At 40.9% G+C, this 17,792-nt stretch overlaps 2 protein-coding genes and 2 pseudogenes across 2 annotated transcripts; 3 read left to right on the top strand and 1 right to left on the bottom strand.

The window, feature by feature from the left end:
- Nucleotides 1-267: 267 nt before the first annotated feature.
- Nucleotides 268-3,307, top strand: LOC137739244 (receptor-like protein EIX2; annotated as a pseudogene).
- Nucleotides 3,308-4,800: 1,493 nt separating this feature from the next.
- LOC137739078 (receptor-like protein EIX2) lies at nucleotides 4,801-7,540 on the top strand (annotated as a pseudogene).
- Nucleotides 7,541-9,774: 2,234 nt separating this feature from the next.
- LOC137739650 (uncharacterized) lies at nucleotides 9,775-13,616 on the top strand. The gene is made up of 15 exons (XM_068479296.1): nucleotides 9,775-10,042; nucleotides 10,135-10,249; nucleotides 10,381-10,492; nucleotides 10,593-10,637; nucleotides 10,732-10,799; nucleotides 10,897-10,951; nucleotides 11,055-11,134; nucleotides 11,223-11,306; nucleotides 11,382-11,495; nucleotides 11,854-11,972; nucleotides 12,073-12,190; nucleotides 12,397-12,530; nucleotides 12,625-12,778; nucleotides 12,908-12,987; nucleotides 13,298-13,616. The coding sequence occupies exons 1-15, from the start codon at nucleotides 9,840-9,842 to the stop codon at nucleotides 13,380-13,382; spliced, it is 1,566 nt and encodes a 521-aa protein (XP_068335397.1). The 5' UTR covers nucleotides 9,775-9,839; the 3' UTR covers nucleotides 13,383-13,616.
- On the bottom strand, nucleotides 13,608-16,737 carry LOC137739651 (chloride channel protein CLC-b-like). Its single transcript, XM_068479297.1, has 6 exons — nucleotides 16,453-16,737; nucleotides 16,146-16,346; nucleotides 15,886-16,063; nucleotides 15,266-15,798; nucleotides 14,031-15,180; nucleotides 13,608-13,858 (listed from the first exon to the last, which is right to left on the bottom strand). The coding sequence occupies exons 1-6, from the start codon at nucleotides 16,650-16,652 to the stop codon at nucleotides 13,751-13,753; spliced, it is 2,370 nt and encodes a 789-aa protein (XP_068335398.1). The 5' UTR covers nucleotides 16,653-16,737; the 3' UTR covers nucleotides 13,608-13,750.
- Nucleotides 16,738-17,792: the final 1,055 nt, after the last annotated feature.

Here is a 17,792-nt window from a genome sequence, read left to right as displayed (position 1 = left end):
ACGTGGAACAACCTGTTCTGATACCATAAAGAAAGTTTGGGTTCCACCATAAAACCAATTGGCAATATGGGAAATAGCCCAACTCCTTATAAGTTCATGCAAAATCCCTCCTCCTATTAACGTATGACTCATTCTCCACAAAATGGAAGTCACGCAACACTAAGAGTCAAGACCACTGACTTGGAAGTTTAGCGACTGTGAAGGGCCAGCCATACACCATGCGCCTCCCCATTTTCCTTGAAGACTTAGAAAGTTCTTCTTAGAAAAATGACAATGTTTATACTTTTTCACACTTCAAATATTGCAGATATCTTGAGACCTGCAAATAGTATCTCATTGCTTGCTCACATAAGAAGTATGGTTCACAGGAGTGCTTCCGTCCAACTTTTTTCACTTATTGTACTGTCAGGATTTCTGTTCTTTGAAACCACTAAACTTGGTTACTGCAGTGCTGATCTTAACGTGGGATGCAAGGAAATTGAGAGGAAAGCCCTTCTCGAGCTCAAAGGCGGTATCACAGATCCTTCAGACCGGCTTTTGCCTTGGGTGGGAGAAGATTGCTGTCAATGGAGCGGCGTAGGCTGCAACTACGTAACTGGACGTGTGACCAAGCTCAATCTCCGCAATGAATTTTCAGATGGTGAGGATGAAGCAGTGCACGAATTTGGCGGTGAGATCAACCCTTCTTTGCTTGTTTTGAATGATTTAATTCACTTGGATTTGAGCATGAATGACTTCGAAGGTGTTCAAATTCCAAGCTTCATTGGATCACTAGAGAAATTGGAATACCTCAATCTCTCTAGTGCATCTTTCGGTGGAGTCACTCCCCACAATCTCGGAAACCTTTCGAGATTGCTTTCTCTAGACCTCGGCTATTATAATTTTGAACCGGTTGCAAATGAAATCCGTTGGCTTGCTCCTCTTTCTTCCTTAAAGTACCTAAACCTCGGAGGAGTAAACCTAAGCAAGGCTAACTCATATTGGCTTCCCACTGTCAATATGCTCCCTTCACTCGTTGAATTGCATTTGCCCTCTTGTGGTCTTTCCGTCCTTCCTCTCACTCTTCCTTCCATGAATTTTGCATCCCTTTCGGTTCTCGATCTCTCATACAATGATTTCAACTCCACGTTACCTCCCTGGTTGTTTAGTTTGACTAAACTAGTCACCCTGGAAATGCACTCTACCAGTCTCCACGGAGCACTTCCAGAAACATTTGGCAGTTTGACATCTCTTCGGATGCTTGATTTGTCGGAAAACTCAAACATTGAAGGACAGTTGCCAAGAAGCTTGGGAATGCTATGCAGTTTGCAGACGGTAAATCTTCCTATCAACAAATTTACTGGCGAGATTACTGATTTCGTTGATAGTTTGTCTACATGCACAAACAACCGCTTAGAGAGGCTGGATTTGTGATATAGCAGCCTGAGAGGAAAACTGCCTGATTCTTTGGGAAATCTTAAAAGCTTAAGAATCCTCAAATTGTGGTATAACTCATTTCAGGGTTCGATCCCAAAATCGATCGGAAACTTGAACTCTTTGGAGGAGTTGTACATTTCACACAATCAAATGAGTGGGATCATCTCCAAAAGTCTTGGGCGGCTGTTGTCGCTGACTACACTAGATATCTCGGAAAACACATGGGAAGGTTCGATTACAGAAGCTCATTTCACGAAACTTGGAAGCCTAAGAGAGGTTGAAATATATAACACTTCCCCAAACATTTCCTTAGTTTTCGACATTAGTCCTGATTGGATAGCTCCCTTTCGACTGAGATACTTGAACATTAGGTCATGCCAACTAGGTCCTAAATTTCCTACATGGCTCAGAAATCAGACTGAGCTGGTCACTCTGGTACTCAACAATGCTAGGATTTCAGATACCATACCGGAGTGGTTTTGGCAGTTGGATTTCCAGTTAGATCAACTAGATGTCGCTTATAATCAGCTAAGCGGCAGGGTGCCTAACTCATTACGATTTATCGAACCTGGCAATGTTGATTTGAGTTCAAACCGCTTCGAGGGCCCCCTCCCACTCTGGTCATCAAACATTACCATGTTGTATCTTTAGAGATAATCTGTTTTCTGGGCCAATTCCTCATGACATTAATGAAGTAATTCCCTCTTTGTTGGATCTAGACATTTCTCGGAACTCTTTGAATGGAAGCATTCCCCTGTCCTTGGGTAATCTAAGCCAATTAACAACCATGATTATCTCAAATAACCAGTTGTCTGGTGAGGTTCCTGACTTTTGGGACAATATGCCATCATTGTACATTGTAGATGTGTCGAATAACAGTCTTTCAGGTTCAATCCCAAGATCCTTAACTTCTCTTACTTCACTCAGATTCCTGATACTCTCTAGCAACAACCTTTCGGGCGAGCTTCCTTCCATGAAAAACTTCACTTACATGAGGAGTCTTGATCTTGGTGAGAGCCATTTCTCTGGATCTATTCCGGCTTCCATTGGAGAAAGCATGCCCTCTTTGTTGATTTTGCGTTTGAGGCTCAACTTGTTTAGTGGAAGCATCCCTTTGCAGTTATGTGGCCTTTCAAGTCTCCACATATTGGACCTCTCACACAACTATATTTCCGGAATTGTTCCCCGCTGCATAGGTAACTTAACTGGCTTCGGACCAGAAGTCACGGATAAAGTTACAGAAGATTATCTTTACCAGGGAAGATTGAAGGTAGTGGCAAAAGGAAGAGTGCTCGAATATGACTCCATCCTCTACCTCTTCAATAGTGTCGATCTTTCGGACAATAACTTGTCAGGAGAGATGCCATTAGGCCTAACAAGCCTTACAAGGCTGGGGACTTTGAACCTGTCCATGAATCAGTTGACAGGAAATATCCCAGAAAAGATCGGCAACTTGGAGTGGATAGAAACTCTCGACCTATCGAGCAACAAACTTTCGGGTCCAATTCCACAGAGCATGGTTAATTTAACATTTTTGAATCATCTCAACTTGTCACACAACTACTTGTCCGGGGAAATCCCAAGAAGTAATCAGTTTGAAACCCTCGTTGATCCGTCCATTTATGAAGGCAATACAGGTCTTTGTGGGCATCCATTACCAAATTGCCAAGGCGATGAAGAAACACCTCAGGTTCCAGGTGGAGGTGGCGAGGATGATGACAGTAAGCTCGATAAGCTGTGGTTCATAATCAGCATGGTGATAGGCTTCTCTTTCGGGTTCTGGGGAGTTTGCGGGACTTTGGTCATCAAGAAGTCTTGGAGATGTGCGTATTTCAACTTTACTCACAAGGTGTATGCTTATGTATCAGCCATTCTGAAGAAAAGATCATAGAAACTATCAAATGTGAAAGCATATGAAAGCAAATAAGACCCCCGAAAACTTCTTCTTGTTGGTCGTATTATTATTTTGGTAAGAAAGAATCATAAATATCTTATGAGTCGTGGAATTTTACTCTTCTTCCCATAATTGTATTCAGGCAGCGAACTCTTAGTTTTCTGGAAGACAAAATTCTCGAGTTTTTCTTGCAACATCTAATTGTTTTTGGTTGCTGATTTCGCGCGACATTCTAAGGATTAGTTGTAAAACTTAAAGAACTCAAGGTTTTCCCTTCAATGGCAATACCCATTTCAACAATGGTTTGCATATATTTATAATACTTTAGATTACATCCAGGGTATTGAAAACCCTATTTACAAGGAAAGTTTGAAATTCAAAAAAGATACAACAGAAGCCAATCAACGTGTACTGCAAAACCATATTTCAAATATTTGAAAAAGAGTTATAAACCTACGCTACTTCTTCGTGGATAAGTGTTGAGGTTGATCACAGCAACTTGAAACCGTTGTAACAGACACTGAAGTATCAGGACTTGGTCCATCATCCCCCCGCAAGCTGACAGGACGTGGCACCACTGGAAGCTTGGATACCAGAAACTTGAACCGTGATGACAGCAGTCCTTTGGTAAAAAAGAGCGGCAATCTGATCTCGAGAGCAAATGAAATTAACTAATAGCTGGCCTCGAACAACCTTCTCTTTAACGTAATGATAGTCCACCTCCAAGTGTTTTGTTCTTGAGTGAAAAACCGGATTTGAAGCTAGGGCAATGGAAGACACATTGTCACACCATATTGTTGGTTTGACAAGATGTAAATGCAAATCTTTGAACAAGGACCTTAGCCAAGACAACTCAGCGGCTGTATAGGCAAGTTGCCTATACTCCACCTTCGCACTCGACCTAGATACAGTTTTCTGCTTCTTTGAACTCCAACACACCAAGTTCGAACCCAAATAAATGTGAAACCCACCCATGGAATGTCTTGTGTATGGATTTCCCGCGTATTCTGCATCTCAGTAAGCCATGAGTTGCTCACCACCAGGTTTATACACAAGGCCATGGTTGTACGTACCCTTTACATATGGTAGAATCCTCTTGGCTGCCATCCAGTGTGTGTTCTTTGGAGAATGCATAAACCGGCATACCTGGTTCTCGGCATATGACAAGTCTGTCTCGTTATAGTCAAGTACTGCAGGACACCAACTACGCTCCTGTACATCTCCGGATTATCATGTGGTTCACCATCATGCTCAATGAGCTTTTGTCCAGAAGGAACAGGTGTAGAAATTTGTTTGGGATCCACGAATTTTGTACGTCTGAGCAAACGAGACATTTGTCGAGGGTTGTTTCCTGTTAAACGTGTATCATCTACATACTGAAGGCAACTGATATTAGGGATTTTCTAGTCACACCACCATTTAACTCTTGGCAGCCAGAAAATTAGTGAAAGTTTTAATTCTAATTATGTTCGCGTCTCACAGATCCTTCAGACCGGCTTTTGTCTTGGGTGGGAGAAGATTGCTGTCAATGGAGCGGCGTAGGCTGCAACTACGTAACTGGACGTGTGACCAAGCTCAATCTCCGCAATGAATTTTCCGATGGTGAGGATGGAACAGCGCACGAATTTGGCGGTGAGATCAACCCTTCTTTGCTTGTTTTGAATGATTTAATTCACTTGGATTTGAGCATGAATAACTTCAAAGGTGTTCAAATTCCAAGCTTCATTGGATCACTAGAGAAATTGGAATACCTCAATCTCTCAAGTGCATCTTTCGGTGGAGTCATTCCCCACAATCTCGGAAACCTTTCGAGATTGCTTTCTCTAGACCTCAGCTACTATAATTTTGAACCGGTTGCGAATGAAATCCGTTGGCTTGCTCCTCTTTCTTCCTTAAAGTACCTAAACCTCGGAGGAGTAAACCTAAGCAAGGCTAACTCATATTGGCTTCCGACTGTCAATATGCTCCCTTCACTCGTTGAATTGCATTTGCCCTCTTGTGGTCTTTCCGTCCTTCCTCTCACTCTTCCTTCCATGAATTTTGCATCCCTTTCGGTTCTCGATCTCTCATCCCTGGTTGTTAAGTTTGACTAAACTAGTCACCTTGGAAATGCACTCGACCAGTCTCCACGGAGCACTTCCAGAAACAATTGGCAGTTTGAAATCTCTTCGGATGCTTGATTTGTCGGAAAACTCAAACATTGAAGGACAGTTGCCAAGAAGCTTGGGAACGCTATGCAGTTGCAGACGGTAAATCTTCCTATCAACAAATTTACTGGCGAGATTACTGATTTCGTTGATAGTTTGTCTACATGCACAAACAGCCGCTTAGAGAGGCTGGATTTGTGATATAACAGTCTGAGAGGAAAACTGCTTGATTCTTTGGGAAATCTTAAAAGCTTAAGAATCCTCAATTTGTGGTATAACTCATTTCAGGGTTCGATCCCAAAATCGATCAGAAACTTGAACTCTTTGGAGGAGTTGTACATTTCACACAATCAAATGAGTGGGATCATCTCCGAAAGTCTTGGGCAGCTGTCGTCGCTGACTACACTATATATCTCGGAAAACACATGGGAAGGTTCAATTACAGAAGCTCATTTCACGAAACTTGGATGCCTAAGAGAGGTTGAAATATATAACACTTCCCCAAACATTTCCTTAGTTTTCTACATTAGTTTTGATTGGATAGCTCCCTTTAGACTGAGACACTTGAACATTAGGTCATGCCAACTAGGTCCTAAATTTCCTACATGGCTCAGAAATCAGACTGAGCTGGTCACTCTGGTACTCAACAATGCTAGGATTTCAGATACCATACCGGAGTGGTTTTCGCAGTTGGATTTGCAATTAGATCAACTATATGTCGCTTATAATCAGCTAAGCGGCAGGGTGCCTAACTCATTACGATTTATCAAACCTGGCAATGTTGATTTGCGTTCAAACCGCTTCGAGGGCCCCTTCCCACTCTGGTCATCAAACATTACCATGTTGTATCTTTAGAGAAAATCTGTTTTCTGGGCCAATTCCTCATGACATTAGTGAAGTAATTCCCTCTCTGTTGGATCTAGACATTTCTCGGAACTCTTTGAATGGAAGCATTCCCCTGTCCTTGGGTAATCTAAGCCAATTAACAACCATGGTTATCTCAAATAACCAGTTGTCTGGTGAGGTTCCTGACTTTTGGGACAATATGCCATCATTGTACATCGTAGATGTGTCGAATAACAGTCTTTCAGGTTCAATCCGAAGATCCTTAACTTCTCTTACTTCACTCAGATTCTTGATACTCTCTAGCAACAACCTTTCGGGCGAGCTTCCTTCCATGAAAAACTTCACTTACATGAGGAGTCTTGATCTTGGTGAGAACCATTTCTCTGGATCTATTCCGGCTTCCATAGGAGAAAGCATGCCCTCTTTGTTGATTTTGCGTTTGAGGCTCAACTTGTTTAGCGGGAGCATCCCTTCGCAGTTATGTGGCCTTTCAAGTCTCCACATATTGGACCTCTCACACAACTATATTTCCGGAAATGTTCCCCGCTGCATAGGTAACTTAACTGGCTTCAGACCCAAAGTCTCGGATAAAGTTACAGGTGACTATCTTTACCAGGGAAGATTGAAGGTAGTGGCGAAAGGAAGAGTGCTCGAATATGACTCCATCCTCTACCTCTTCAATAGTGTCGATCCTTCGGACAATAACTTGTCAGGAGAGATGACATTAGGCCTAACAAGCCTTACAAGGCTGGGGACTTTGGACCTGGCCATGAATCAGTTGACAGGAAATATCCCAGAAAAGATCGGAAACTTGGAGTGGATAGAAACTCTCGACCTATCGAGCAACAAACTTTTGGGGAGCATGGTTAATTTAACATTTTTGAATCATCTCAACTTGTCACACAACTACTTGTCCGGGGAAATCCCAAGAAGTAATCAATTTGAAACCCTCGTTGATCTGTCCATTTATGAAGGCAATACAGGTCTTTGTGGGCATCCATTACCAAATTGCCAAGGCGACGAAGAAACACCTCAGGTTCCAGGTGGAGGTGGCGAGGATGATGACAGTAAGCTCGATAAGCTGTGGTTCATAATCAGCATGGTGATAGGTTTCTCTTTCGGGTTCTGGGGAGTTTGCGGGACTTTGGTCATCAAGAAGTCTTGGAGATGTGCGTATTTCAACTTTACTCACAAGGTGTATGCATATGTATCAGCCATTCTGAAGAAAAGATCATAGAAACTATCAAATGTGAAAGCATATGAAAGCAAATAAGACCCCCAAAAACTTCTTCTTGTTGTTCGTATTATTATTTTGGTAAGAAAGAATCATAAATATCTTATGAGTCGTGGAATTTTACTCTTCTTCCCATAATTGTATTCAGGCAGCGAACTCTTAGTTTTCTGGAAGACGAAATTCTCGTGTTTTTCTTGCAACATCTAATTGTTTTTGGTTGCTCATTTCGCGAGACATTCTAAGGATTAGTTGTAAAACTTAAAGAACTCAAGGTTTTCCCTTCAATAGCAATACCCATTTCAACAATGGTTTGCATATATTTATAATACTTTATATTACATCCAGGGTATTGAAAACCCTATTTACAAGGAAAGTTTGAAATTCAAAAAAGATACAACAGAAGCCAATCAACGTGTACTGCAAAACCATATTTCAAATATTTGAAAAAGAGTTATAAACCTACGCTACTTCTTCGTGGATAAGTGTTGAGGTTGATCACAGCAACTTGAAACCGTTGTAACAGACACTGAAGTATCAGGACTTGGTCCATCATCCCCCCGCAAGCTGACAGGACGTGGCACCACTTGAAGCTTGGATACCAGAAACTTGAACCGTGATGACAGCAGTCCTTTGGTAAAAAAGAGCGGCAATCTGATCTCGAGAGCAAATGAAATTAACTAATAGCTGGCCTCGAACAACCTTCTCTTTAACGTAATGATAGTCCACCTCCAAGTGTTTTGTTCTTGAGTGAAAAACCGGATTTGAAGCTAGGGCAATGGACGACACATTGTCACACCATATTGTTGGTTTGACAAGATGCAAATGCAAATCTTTGAACAAGGACCTTAGCCAAGACAACTCAGCGGCTGTATAGGCAAGTTGCCTATACTCCACCTCCGCACTCGACCTAGATACAGTTTTCTGCTTCTTTGAACTCCAACACACCAAGTTCGAACCCAAATAAATGTGAAACCCACCCATGGAATGTCTTGTGTATGGATTTCCCGCGTATTCTGCATCTCAGTAAGCCATGAGTTGCTCACCACCAGGTTTATACACAAGGCCATGGTTGTACGTACCCTTTACATATGGTAGAATCCTCTTGGCTGCCATCCAGTGTGTGTTCTTTGGAGAATGCATAAACCGGCATACCTGGTTCACGGCATATGACAAGTCTGTCTCGTTATAGTCAAGTACTGCAGGACACCAACTACGCTCCTGTACATCTCCGGATTATCATGTGGTTCACCATCATGCTCAATGAGCTTTTGTCCAGAAGGAACAGGTGTAGAAATTTGTTTGGGATCCACGAATTTTGTACGTCTGAGCAAACGAGACATTTGTCGAGGGTTGTTTCCTGTTAAACGTGTATCATCTACATACTGAAGGCAACTGATATTAGGGATTTTCTAGTCACACCACCATTTAACTCTTGGCAGCCAGAAAATTAGTGAAAGTTTTAATTCTAATTATGTTCGTGTCTGAAAAGACAATAATTGTAAATTTTGGTTTCGAGAAAATGTTCAGACATACCAACACCGGAAAGTTTGGTGAATTTTCGATGACGATAAGCCGAAAACAACCGGGGGGATAAATTTTCATCTTCACAGCACTTGGGGGATATATCTCCGTAGACACAGGAGTGGCTGTCATAAAACGAGGAAAATGTAGATGTTATTGGAACTTTTCATAACAACGACATTATGGTTGACGACTCCATGTCCAAATCTTTCACCTCTTGGTTTTTACACGACGACATATAATCTTTCACCTCTTAAGTGTTTTCATTTCTACAGCACTGATCATGAGGTGGGATGCATGTATTTTGAGAGGAAACCCCTTCTCGATCTCAAACAAGGCCTCGTGGATCCTTCCGACCGGGTTTCATCTTTGGCAGGAAAAGATTGATGCAAATGAAGTGACTTTCGTTACAAAAGTTGACTGAATAACAGGTGATAATTTTATAAGGGAATTCCAAAAACTCATCTACTTGTTAAAAACGCCCTTAATATATTAGAATATGACCACTTTTGTCCAAGAATAGGCATTTATGCTAGAAAACAAACAAAATTAACCAAACCCAAATTGGTTGATTCAATGTCACTACCATCATTAACACGTGGACTAATTTGGGACAAAAAAAGTTTGACGACCAAAATTGAAGAACTGCTATGACTCCGGGGAAATTTTGTAATTAGCAGCTTTCCCGTTTTTTAACCGTTGAGATATTTCTACCAAAGTCCATCAACGTCTGTTTTGTCTATTATCTATTCCCGCCACAGGGCAACGGCCGCCGGACAACATGCCTCTCTGCTTCCTCTCCGTCCGTCCTCCTCCGCCTCCACTCATCACCTGCCACGTGTCCCCAACCGCAGTGCATCCCCCGCCGTCTGCTTCAGCACCACCACAAGTACCAACAGCACTACCTTCTCTCTCACTGAGCCCTAGCTCAACCCCTCCTCCGCCGCCGCTGACCTGCGCCCTCCACTGCCCGCACTTCGAATCGTAACTCTCAGCTCAAATCCCTATTAGTTTATTTTCTCATAATTATTGTTCGTCTTGATTTAAATTTTGTTTTCTGTTCGGTGTATAATCAGGTGCTCCGGGTGTACGCACGAGTTCAATCTCCACCGTCCGGTCATCGTCGACGAGGCGACGGAGTTTTTCAAGACAGTTGGAGTCTCAGATTTCACTTTTGACAGTTGCAAATTGGTGCTTTACTTAACTTCTTTTCCCCTTAATTTCGTAAAGTTTAGGCCTTTTCTTAAAATTTAAATAAAAAGAAATATCTCTCTGGTATTGGTTAGGGTTTTTATCTTGATATTATCTGGGTTTGGTGTTAGTGGGGATGGCGGTGTCGCGCAAAGTTAGCCGTTCGTGGCTCACCGGAAACCCCCCTGATTGGGCTTTATCAGGAGGGAACTCATAATGTAGTAGATATTCCTCAATGCAAAGGTCCCAATCCTAATGACTTTATATTTGATAAATAATCCTTGGATTAGTGCTAAATTCTATATTTTTAGTTTAATTTGTGTTTTCTTTTCTGTTTTTGCAGCTCATCATCCAAGTATAAATGCTGCTGTGGAGCTGCTTAAACAAGGTCCGTTTTTGGGTAATTCAAATTCAATGTTACCTGCTTTCATTTCCAGTTTTTGAGTCTTGAATCGTTTAATACTTCTTTGTATAACATTCAGGTATTGCTGAACTACACGTTGAGCCGTATGATGAAGATGAGGGGACGGGTGATTTACGATATGTGCAGGTGACTGATGTGATTCAAAATAATGAAATGGCGCATAGAAAACATGTTAGTAAGTTGTAGTGTTTTGGAATTCAATTAATAGTGGTGTTGTGTGCAGATGGCTGTGACAACACACAATACTTCCCTTCCTGCTTCCGAAAGATATAAGAATGGTTAGTAGCTGAATTTATCAGAGTTATTCTAGAAAGAGCTTTTGTGTGATACACAAATTTTAATGTGAAATCTGATTAACATAGAAATTACGTCTCTTTCTAGGTAAAGTGCAGGTAGCTTTAGTATGGAATTCAAGAAACGAAAATTCCCCGAATACAGAGAAACTGCAAGCCTTGGCTAATGTGAGCTAGCTACTTCATTTCATTGTTGTAAATGTTTTCTTTAAAAGAATTATATTAAAGAATATATGATCTGCATGCTTGTTTCCAGTTCATATGGAGAAATGGTGGGCCGAGGAGCACGGTCAATCTGATTCACTCTGTATGGGCTAACTTTCAGACATCATCTAACAATGTGAGTCCAAAGGGTTATTTTTAGTGAGTTTTTACTAAGTTATTTGAATTTACTTTATGTTACTCGGTGATGCAGATAATCTTTGGGAATAGATGGAGACATCTTTTAGGAGAAAGAGACTTTTGGGAACATGTTGGAGGAATTGATATTTCCTTGGCTCCGTCCAGTTTTGGCCAAGCAAACACAAGGGTATTTTAAATTTATTACCCAACTATTCAAATTTTATTCAAATGCATAATTTCATTTCCATCAGCATCAACTTCCGTTCAAATTATGAACTTGCAAATTAAAGCCGTATCAACCACTTAAATTCTTAAAACAAGAAAAAGAAAAAGAAAACCCTTAGAATGCACAGATATTATGTCATATATTAGTAAGTGTATACTTAAATCTCAAAGGCATCATAATTTGAAAGATGTAAAGTGTAAACAGAATGAACCTTTGGTTTAATAGCGAACCACCTATTGAACCTGTTTTCTGAAACTTGACTACGGAAATCCCTACATTTCCACTCACTATCTCGTGGTCTAATGCTACTCCATTCCAGGCTTTTGATACCTTGCTCCGGAAGCTACAAAAATATGTCCCTCAGGGAGCTTCTGTTGCTGATTTGTATGCAGGAGCTGGTGTAATTGGATTATCATTAGCTGTGACAAGAAAATGCAGGCAAGAATTGGGATAATTGTAAAAGCACTGGTATAAAAACTCAAAATTTCTTTCTTTTTGTTTTTATATGTTATAAAATGGAGTTATAATTGCTGTCTAGGTCTGTTCGATGCATTGAGATTAACAAAGAATCAAAAGTATCCTTTGAGAAGTCAGTTGACCGCCTGCCAAACTCGGTAGAGAGCAGCATCAGCTGGCATCTTGCAGACACTTCTAAAGTTAGTATAGTAACCTTTTGAAAGTTTATGATCATATATTTCTGAAGTTGTTACCCCAGAGTCATGTATGCAGAGATCCCAAGTTTTTTTTTATATCTATATCATAAGGTGTATAAAGGAATTTTTACAAATTTCTCTGTTATTCCATTAGGATTGCGTTGGAATAGTTGGGAACTAACTTTATAAATTTCTCACAAATAACCTAGGACCCTCTTTCTTGGATCATGGGATCAGATGTACTTGTTGTTGATCCTCCTAGAAAGGGACTGGATGCATCTCTTGTTGATGCATTGCGGAGTATAGCTTCAGCAAAGCGTAAAGCTAAGTCGTCCTCAGATAGGTTAGGCCATTTCTGTACTCAAAATATTGAAGTCAAGGACCTCACTGGTGGTCCTTGTGGATAATTAATTCAGCTCGTTTATATGCCAACTCAGTTCAAGCTCAAGGGGTAAGGATGAGAAGAGACCATGGATGCTGCGTGCAAAAGAAGCTTCAGTTCAGATCGGAAGCGAAATTGCTTCAGAAGATAGTAAATCATGGCCTCAAACCCTTATTTATATAAGTTGTGGATGGGAAAGCTTCAAAGAGGTATAAAGTTGTTGCTATGATATTTCATGAAATTAGATTATTCTCTGCTCTGATTATTCCATCCTGTCTTCGTCTACTTTATTGTTACCTTTTCTTCCTCTACCTAATTGGGGATTAATGTTTCAACAGGATTGCAAGGATTTGTTGTCTAGCAAGGCATGGCATTTGGAAAAAGCCCATGGCTATAATTTTTTCCCTGGAACCCAGAGGTATGTATCAGTTTCTTCTCTTTTGACTCCTTTCTCCTTTCCAATATATGATGCATCTCGTTACATTTCTATTGGGTCGAAATTCTGGATAACTAATTTTTGTGATATATTATCAAGATTGCCAACATTTCCTTCAAATGCTTTTTTCTTCCTGGTTCTTATCGAGGCAGACCTCTCAGAAAATCCAAGCTGTTTGAATGACTAAATTAAATGTAGCATACATTATACTTTTAATTTGATACATATTCTCATTTCCAGATTATTTTTTTCCCATTTGTGCATGATAAATGTTCTTTTGCCATGATTGCAGCATCGAGGTTTTAGCTGTGTTCAAGAGGGGCCAAGGAAGCCCAAAGAAAAAGAGAACTGGAATAAAGCAGAAGAAACGCTTGTAAACAATTCTGAAAGTAGGATTTTGCAGTGACTTTCAGTGATGATTGCTTGAACTTTGATGGCCGCTTGAACTTTTTTCTGGGGTTATTACAAGAAGACTAGTGGGAGTATCTAGTAGAGAGAATGTAACAAAACCAAATCTTCTGTGTTGCTTTCCCTTTTGTAGAAAGGGATTTTGTTCGCCATCGGCTGAAACTTGTGTAAAATGAATAGTTAGAGATGAATGAAATTGCAATTTGTTGTATATCTACCTGACTCCTTTTGAATTGGATGAAAAGAATAAATAATTGGTAGAAAATTTTTAAAATGAAGAATGCATTGTCTTCCACCAGGAAAGCTGCTAGTTCCGTTGGCTGAGGAGAAGACGTTTTCAGTTCCCCTTCTCGCTGCCTGCAGATTTTGTGAGATGTGGAAAGGCATTCAAAATATTGTAGGCTATTAAATCCTGCCTGGTTAAGATCCCAACCACTGGAGGCACCTACAAATGGAGCACACATCGAGGTTAGTGATATTGGCCTTTACAAAAATTTTAGTGTACCATGTTTAGTAACTATGCTCAATGGACAGAATAAATATGCTCGTGTGCAAGTTGTAACGCTCGTTAACAAGTACATGGTGTTTAGTAAAACGAGAATGATTGCTAAACTCACCCCGGATGCTTCATAGTTTGGCACAATGAGCAAATGGCGAAGTCCCACTTGCCTGAAAAGAACCATAGCTTTTGCCACAGACATGCCTTCCATAACTGTGTAAGGTGTTCTATTGGTGAGTGGATGCAGATCTACATACATCTCCATTTCGTCCCTTGTCACAGCCACCTCCTCGATCTTCTCTTCTCTCTCGGCCAACTCAACCGAGGTAAATTTCTCTCTTACTTCCCACTCCTCTGTTCTTCTTTTCTCTCTTAGGAACCATTTCTTTTTCAGCACCTGAACAAGGTGAGCTCGAAGAATTAGTCCATGTACTTCTGTTGCCCCAACAGCCAATCCCATTGGCGGCACCACTTCTTCTACAACGGGGAAACCATTGTGTGTGGTGTTTCGCAGGACCTCCACAATACGATCCACCTTTTCAATTCCACAGAGGGTGACTACTGGCGGCTTGGCATCAGCGAGCTCACCTACTGTCAGATTTCTCATCCATGGTTCTGGACTTGCCTCCAAGAAAGGCAAACCTTTTAAGTGCAGTATAATCTCATAGATGCTCGGGTTGAAACTGTCTCCAACTGTTTTGGAAATCAGGAGGACAATCATTGTTATGGGCAATAAGAGGAGGTTGTTGGTGAGCTCAAGAAATATGACACATAGTGAAACGGTCATCCTCATTGACCCTGCCATTAGGGAAGCTGCGCCAAGAACAGCGAAAAGCCCCTGGTCAATGCTTGTATATGATTGCATGGCAATTCCTAGCAGACGGCCATAAGCTGAGCCCATAAGGATGATGGGAAGGAAAAGTCCAGATGGCACAGCAATTCCAAGGGTAAACAATCCTAAGATGCAATATAGTACGAAGAAGATTAGGAGGGATAAGGGATGATACTCAGCGGAAGTGTTTGTCGAAAAGATGTTTCGAACTGCATCATCATTGGTGGCAAGGAGAAGAGTAGCTAGGTCATTGTAGTGGCCATCTGGGCAGTTGAACTTTTTGTAGTTTCCAGATCCTTCATTGGTGGGACAGACGGACTCCGAGAGAGAGGAGTTACAGGGTGTGCATTTGACAAGGAAGGGGAGACCATATAGGCATGCAGAAGTAAAGAGTGATACAGTGAGACTGAGGAGCAGCTTGTGAACTTTTCCCTTCCTGCCGGAAGAGTAAACCAAGAAGTAATTAGTATCGAATTGACATTGTGGTGTGTCAGTTTCATATTTGGTTTAGGGTCGCTTACTGATTTATGAGACTGTATAGTCTGAGGATCTTGTCGAGAAGATAGTTGTACATGCTTCCCGAAACTCCACCAATAATGCCAATTACAGCTACGGGGATGATATCCCACGCATTGTATGTTACAGTAACAGTGCTTACGTCGAACATGATAAGCCCTCCTTGCCCGAAAAGCCCACATTCCCCAGAATTGCATATTTGGATAAAAGCTCTAAGCACCACAACCACAATGGCTGTGCTGAAGAAGGTTCTCCAGAGAAGGGCACTCCTCCACCAAGTTGCCACCTCTTCAAGGGCAAACAGTACACCACCCACAGGAGCTCGGAAAGCTGCACATACCCCAGAGGCAGCACCACAGGTAATGATATCTCGCCGGTCACGGTCATTGTTGAAGTAGCGGAGCCAACCCCATTTAATACGGTAATTGTCAGGTCCCCCTTGACCTAATAAGGAAGCAATGCAGCTTCCAATGTGCACAAGAGGCCCTTCTTTTCCAAGATCTAGGCCTGCAGAGACAGCCCCAATGCTTCCGAATATCTGCAAGATGAAAGTTTTTGTGCCACTTAGCTTAATAAATTATGAAATTATATGAAACCAATGTTCAATTGAAAAATGAAAATCAACCTTGACAATCATTGTTGTCGCACCAAACATATTCGGTGTGTCAACTCCGTTGAGATATGCTTTGATTTCAGGTATACCGGGTCCAGCTGCAGTCGGAGCAAAACATACACACAGAACAGAAGCACTAGCGGTCAGTAGAAGATTGGCCCCGGCTATAAAGATGAACCCCATCAGGTACCTACACCACACGATTCCCGTATTGTTTATGCGATCATAGGCATTTCTACAGACTATAATATAATATCTGGATTGCAACAAACCTTCCTTTCTCAATGAAACTAACCGCGGCAAGAAGCTTGTAGCCGGCAATATTCTCAACAGCGAGGTTAATGAGGGTGGCGATTATACCAGTTAGGAGTCCAACAAGGAAGGCAAGGATCCATTTCAAAAATACATACTGCAAGACTTGGAATTTGGATTTGCTTCTCCAATCATGCTTAAACAGATCGTTCTCATTGATCCTGCATCAAACCAACTTCAATTCAATGTGAAGAAGGTCAACATAATAAGGATTCAGGTTCTTCTTTTCGATATGGAAAACTAGAAACAGGTTGTTCAAGTCGTTACTCGTAGTCCAAGCTCTCGATATGGGAGACTTTGGCTCCAACCATAGCCAGTGGAGTGGAAGAAACTGTCCGGTTTCTCTTGAGGAGTGGTTGGTGGAGAGCAATGCTCTCCGGATCTCTTTCTTCTGCACCAGTTTCTTGCATGGTCTGGGGAACTGCAGCTTCGGCGTATTGGTTCGAGTGTTCCTCCATCGGGCTCATGGAAGCTGCAGAGCGAGAGAAACAGAGAGCTCTCAAACTCTCAGTCTGAAGTGATCCAGCTACACGTATTGACTAGGATATTAGATTTGGCTAGAAGCAAAGAACTGCTGGTATCACGCAGTCCATATTATATTGTATAATTAAAGAAACACGTATCGATTGACACTTGTTTGATTTTGTACATAAATGATACATGGCAACAGTGGCACTGCTCTTATATATAATTATATATGCCCATGCATATCACATGTATAATTAATTATGAAAAATAGACGAAGTCTTTTTGACAAAAAGGGCAACCCTAAGTGATAAAGGTTTTCACCTTTGCGAAAGTTCAGAAAATGTCTATCGTACGCAGTTTTATCTTTGCTTTGCAAAGAGAGTGTTTTCACGATTCGGACTTGTGATCTTTCGGTCACAAAGAAAAAAAAAAGTATGAACCTTTTTTTGTTAAAAAGAGTACGATATTTCATTTATTAACAAAAAGACGTAAAATCACTTCAAACTTTAAGAGCGTAAGATGTACTTAGCCCAAATACAGTTACTGGATTGATAATCTGTACAAGAGGCCTCTCTGCAAAAATGTGCAGAGTGAGTTGCGTTTGGATGTTCCATATTGACAAAGAAGAATTTACATAAAATGTCTTTGTCACGTGTTGCTCCACTTTAATAATACAATATTATATTTAAAATAATTTTATGCAAGTTACTCTTGCTATCGACTCCGTTGACATTAATCAAAGGATACATACACCTTACACATGAATTGTGATCCGAAACTTCTCAAAATTCTGCCGTATCTAGAAAGATAGATTTGCACAAAATGTGACAGCCAGTCAACCAATTGAGCAGACACATGTGTCAACATCTAACCCTAGGCTCATACAAATCAACGGTAGGCATCAAATGTGACCTTTGGGGTGATTGAAAAGGCAACTCATCAATTTCAATCATTAGAATCTAAAATTTGGATTTTGTTTATTTGTCGACGAAACCCATGGCCACTAAATTATTGCACGATGCTATTCACATATTTTTTTTAATTCTAATGTATTTCTCTTTATTTTTTGTGATAGATTCGAATAAATTAAAACAGATTAATAAACAAAAACTAGGACCTATAATTTTGGAATTTTTGTT

Source organism: Pyrus communis, chromosome 7 (genome assembly GCF_963583255.1).
Source record: "Pyrus communis chromosome 7, drPyrComm1.1, whole genome shotgun sequence".
Taxonomy (NCBI): Eukaryota; Viridiplantae; Streptophyta; class Magnoliopsida; order Rosales; family Rosaceae; genus Pyrus; species Pyrus communis.
This window is presented reverse-complemented; position numbering and strand designations above follow the sequence as displayed.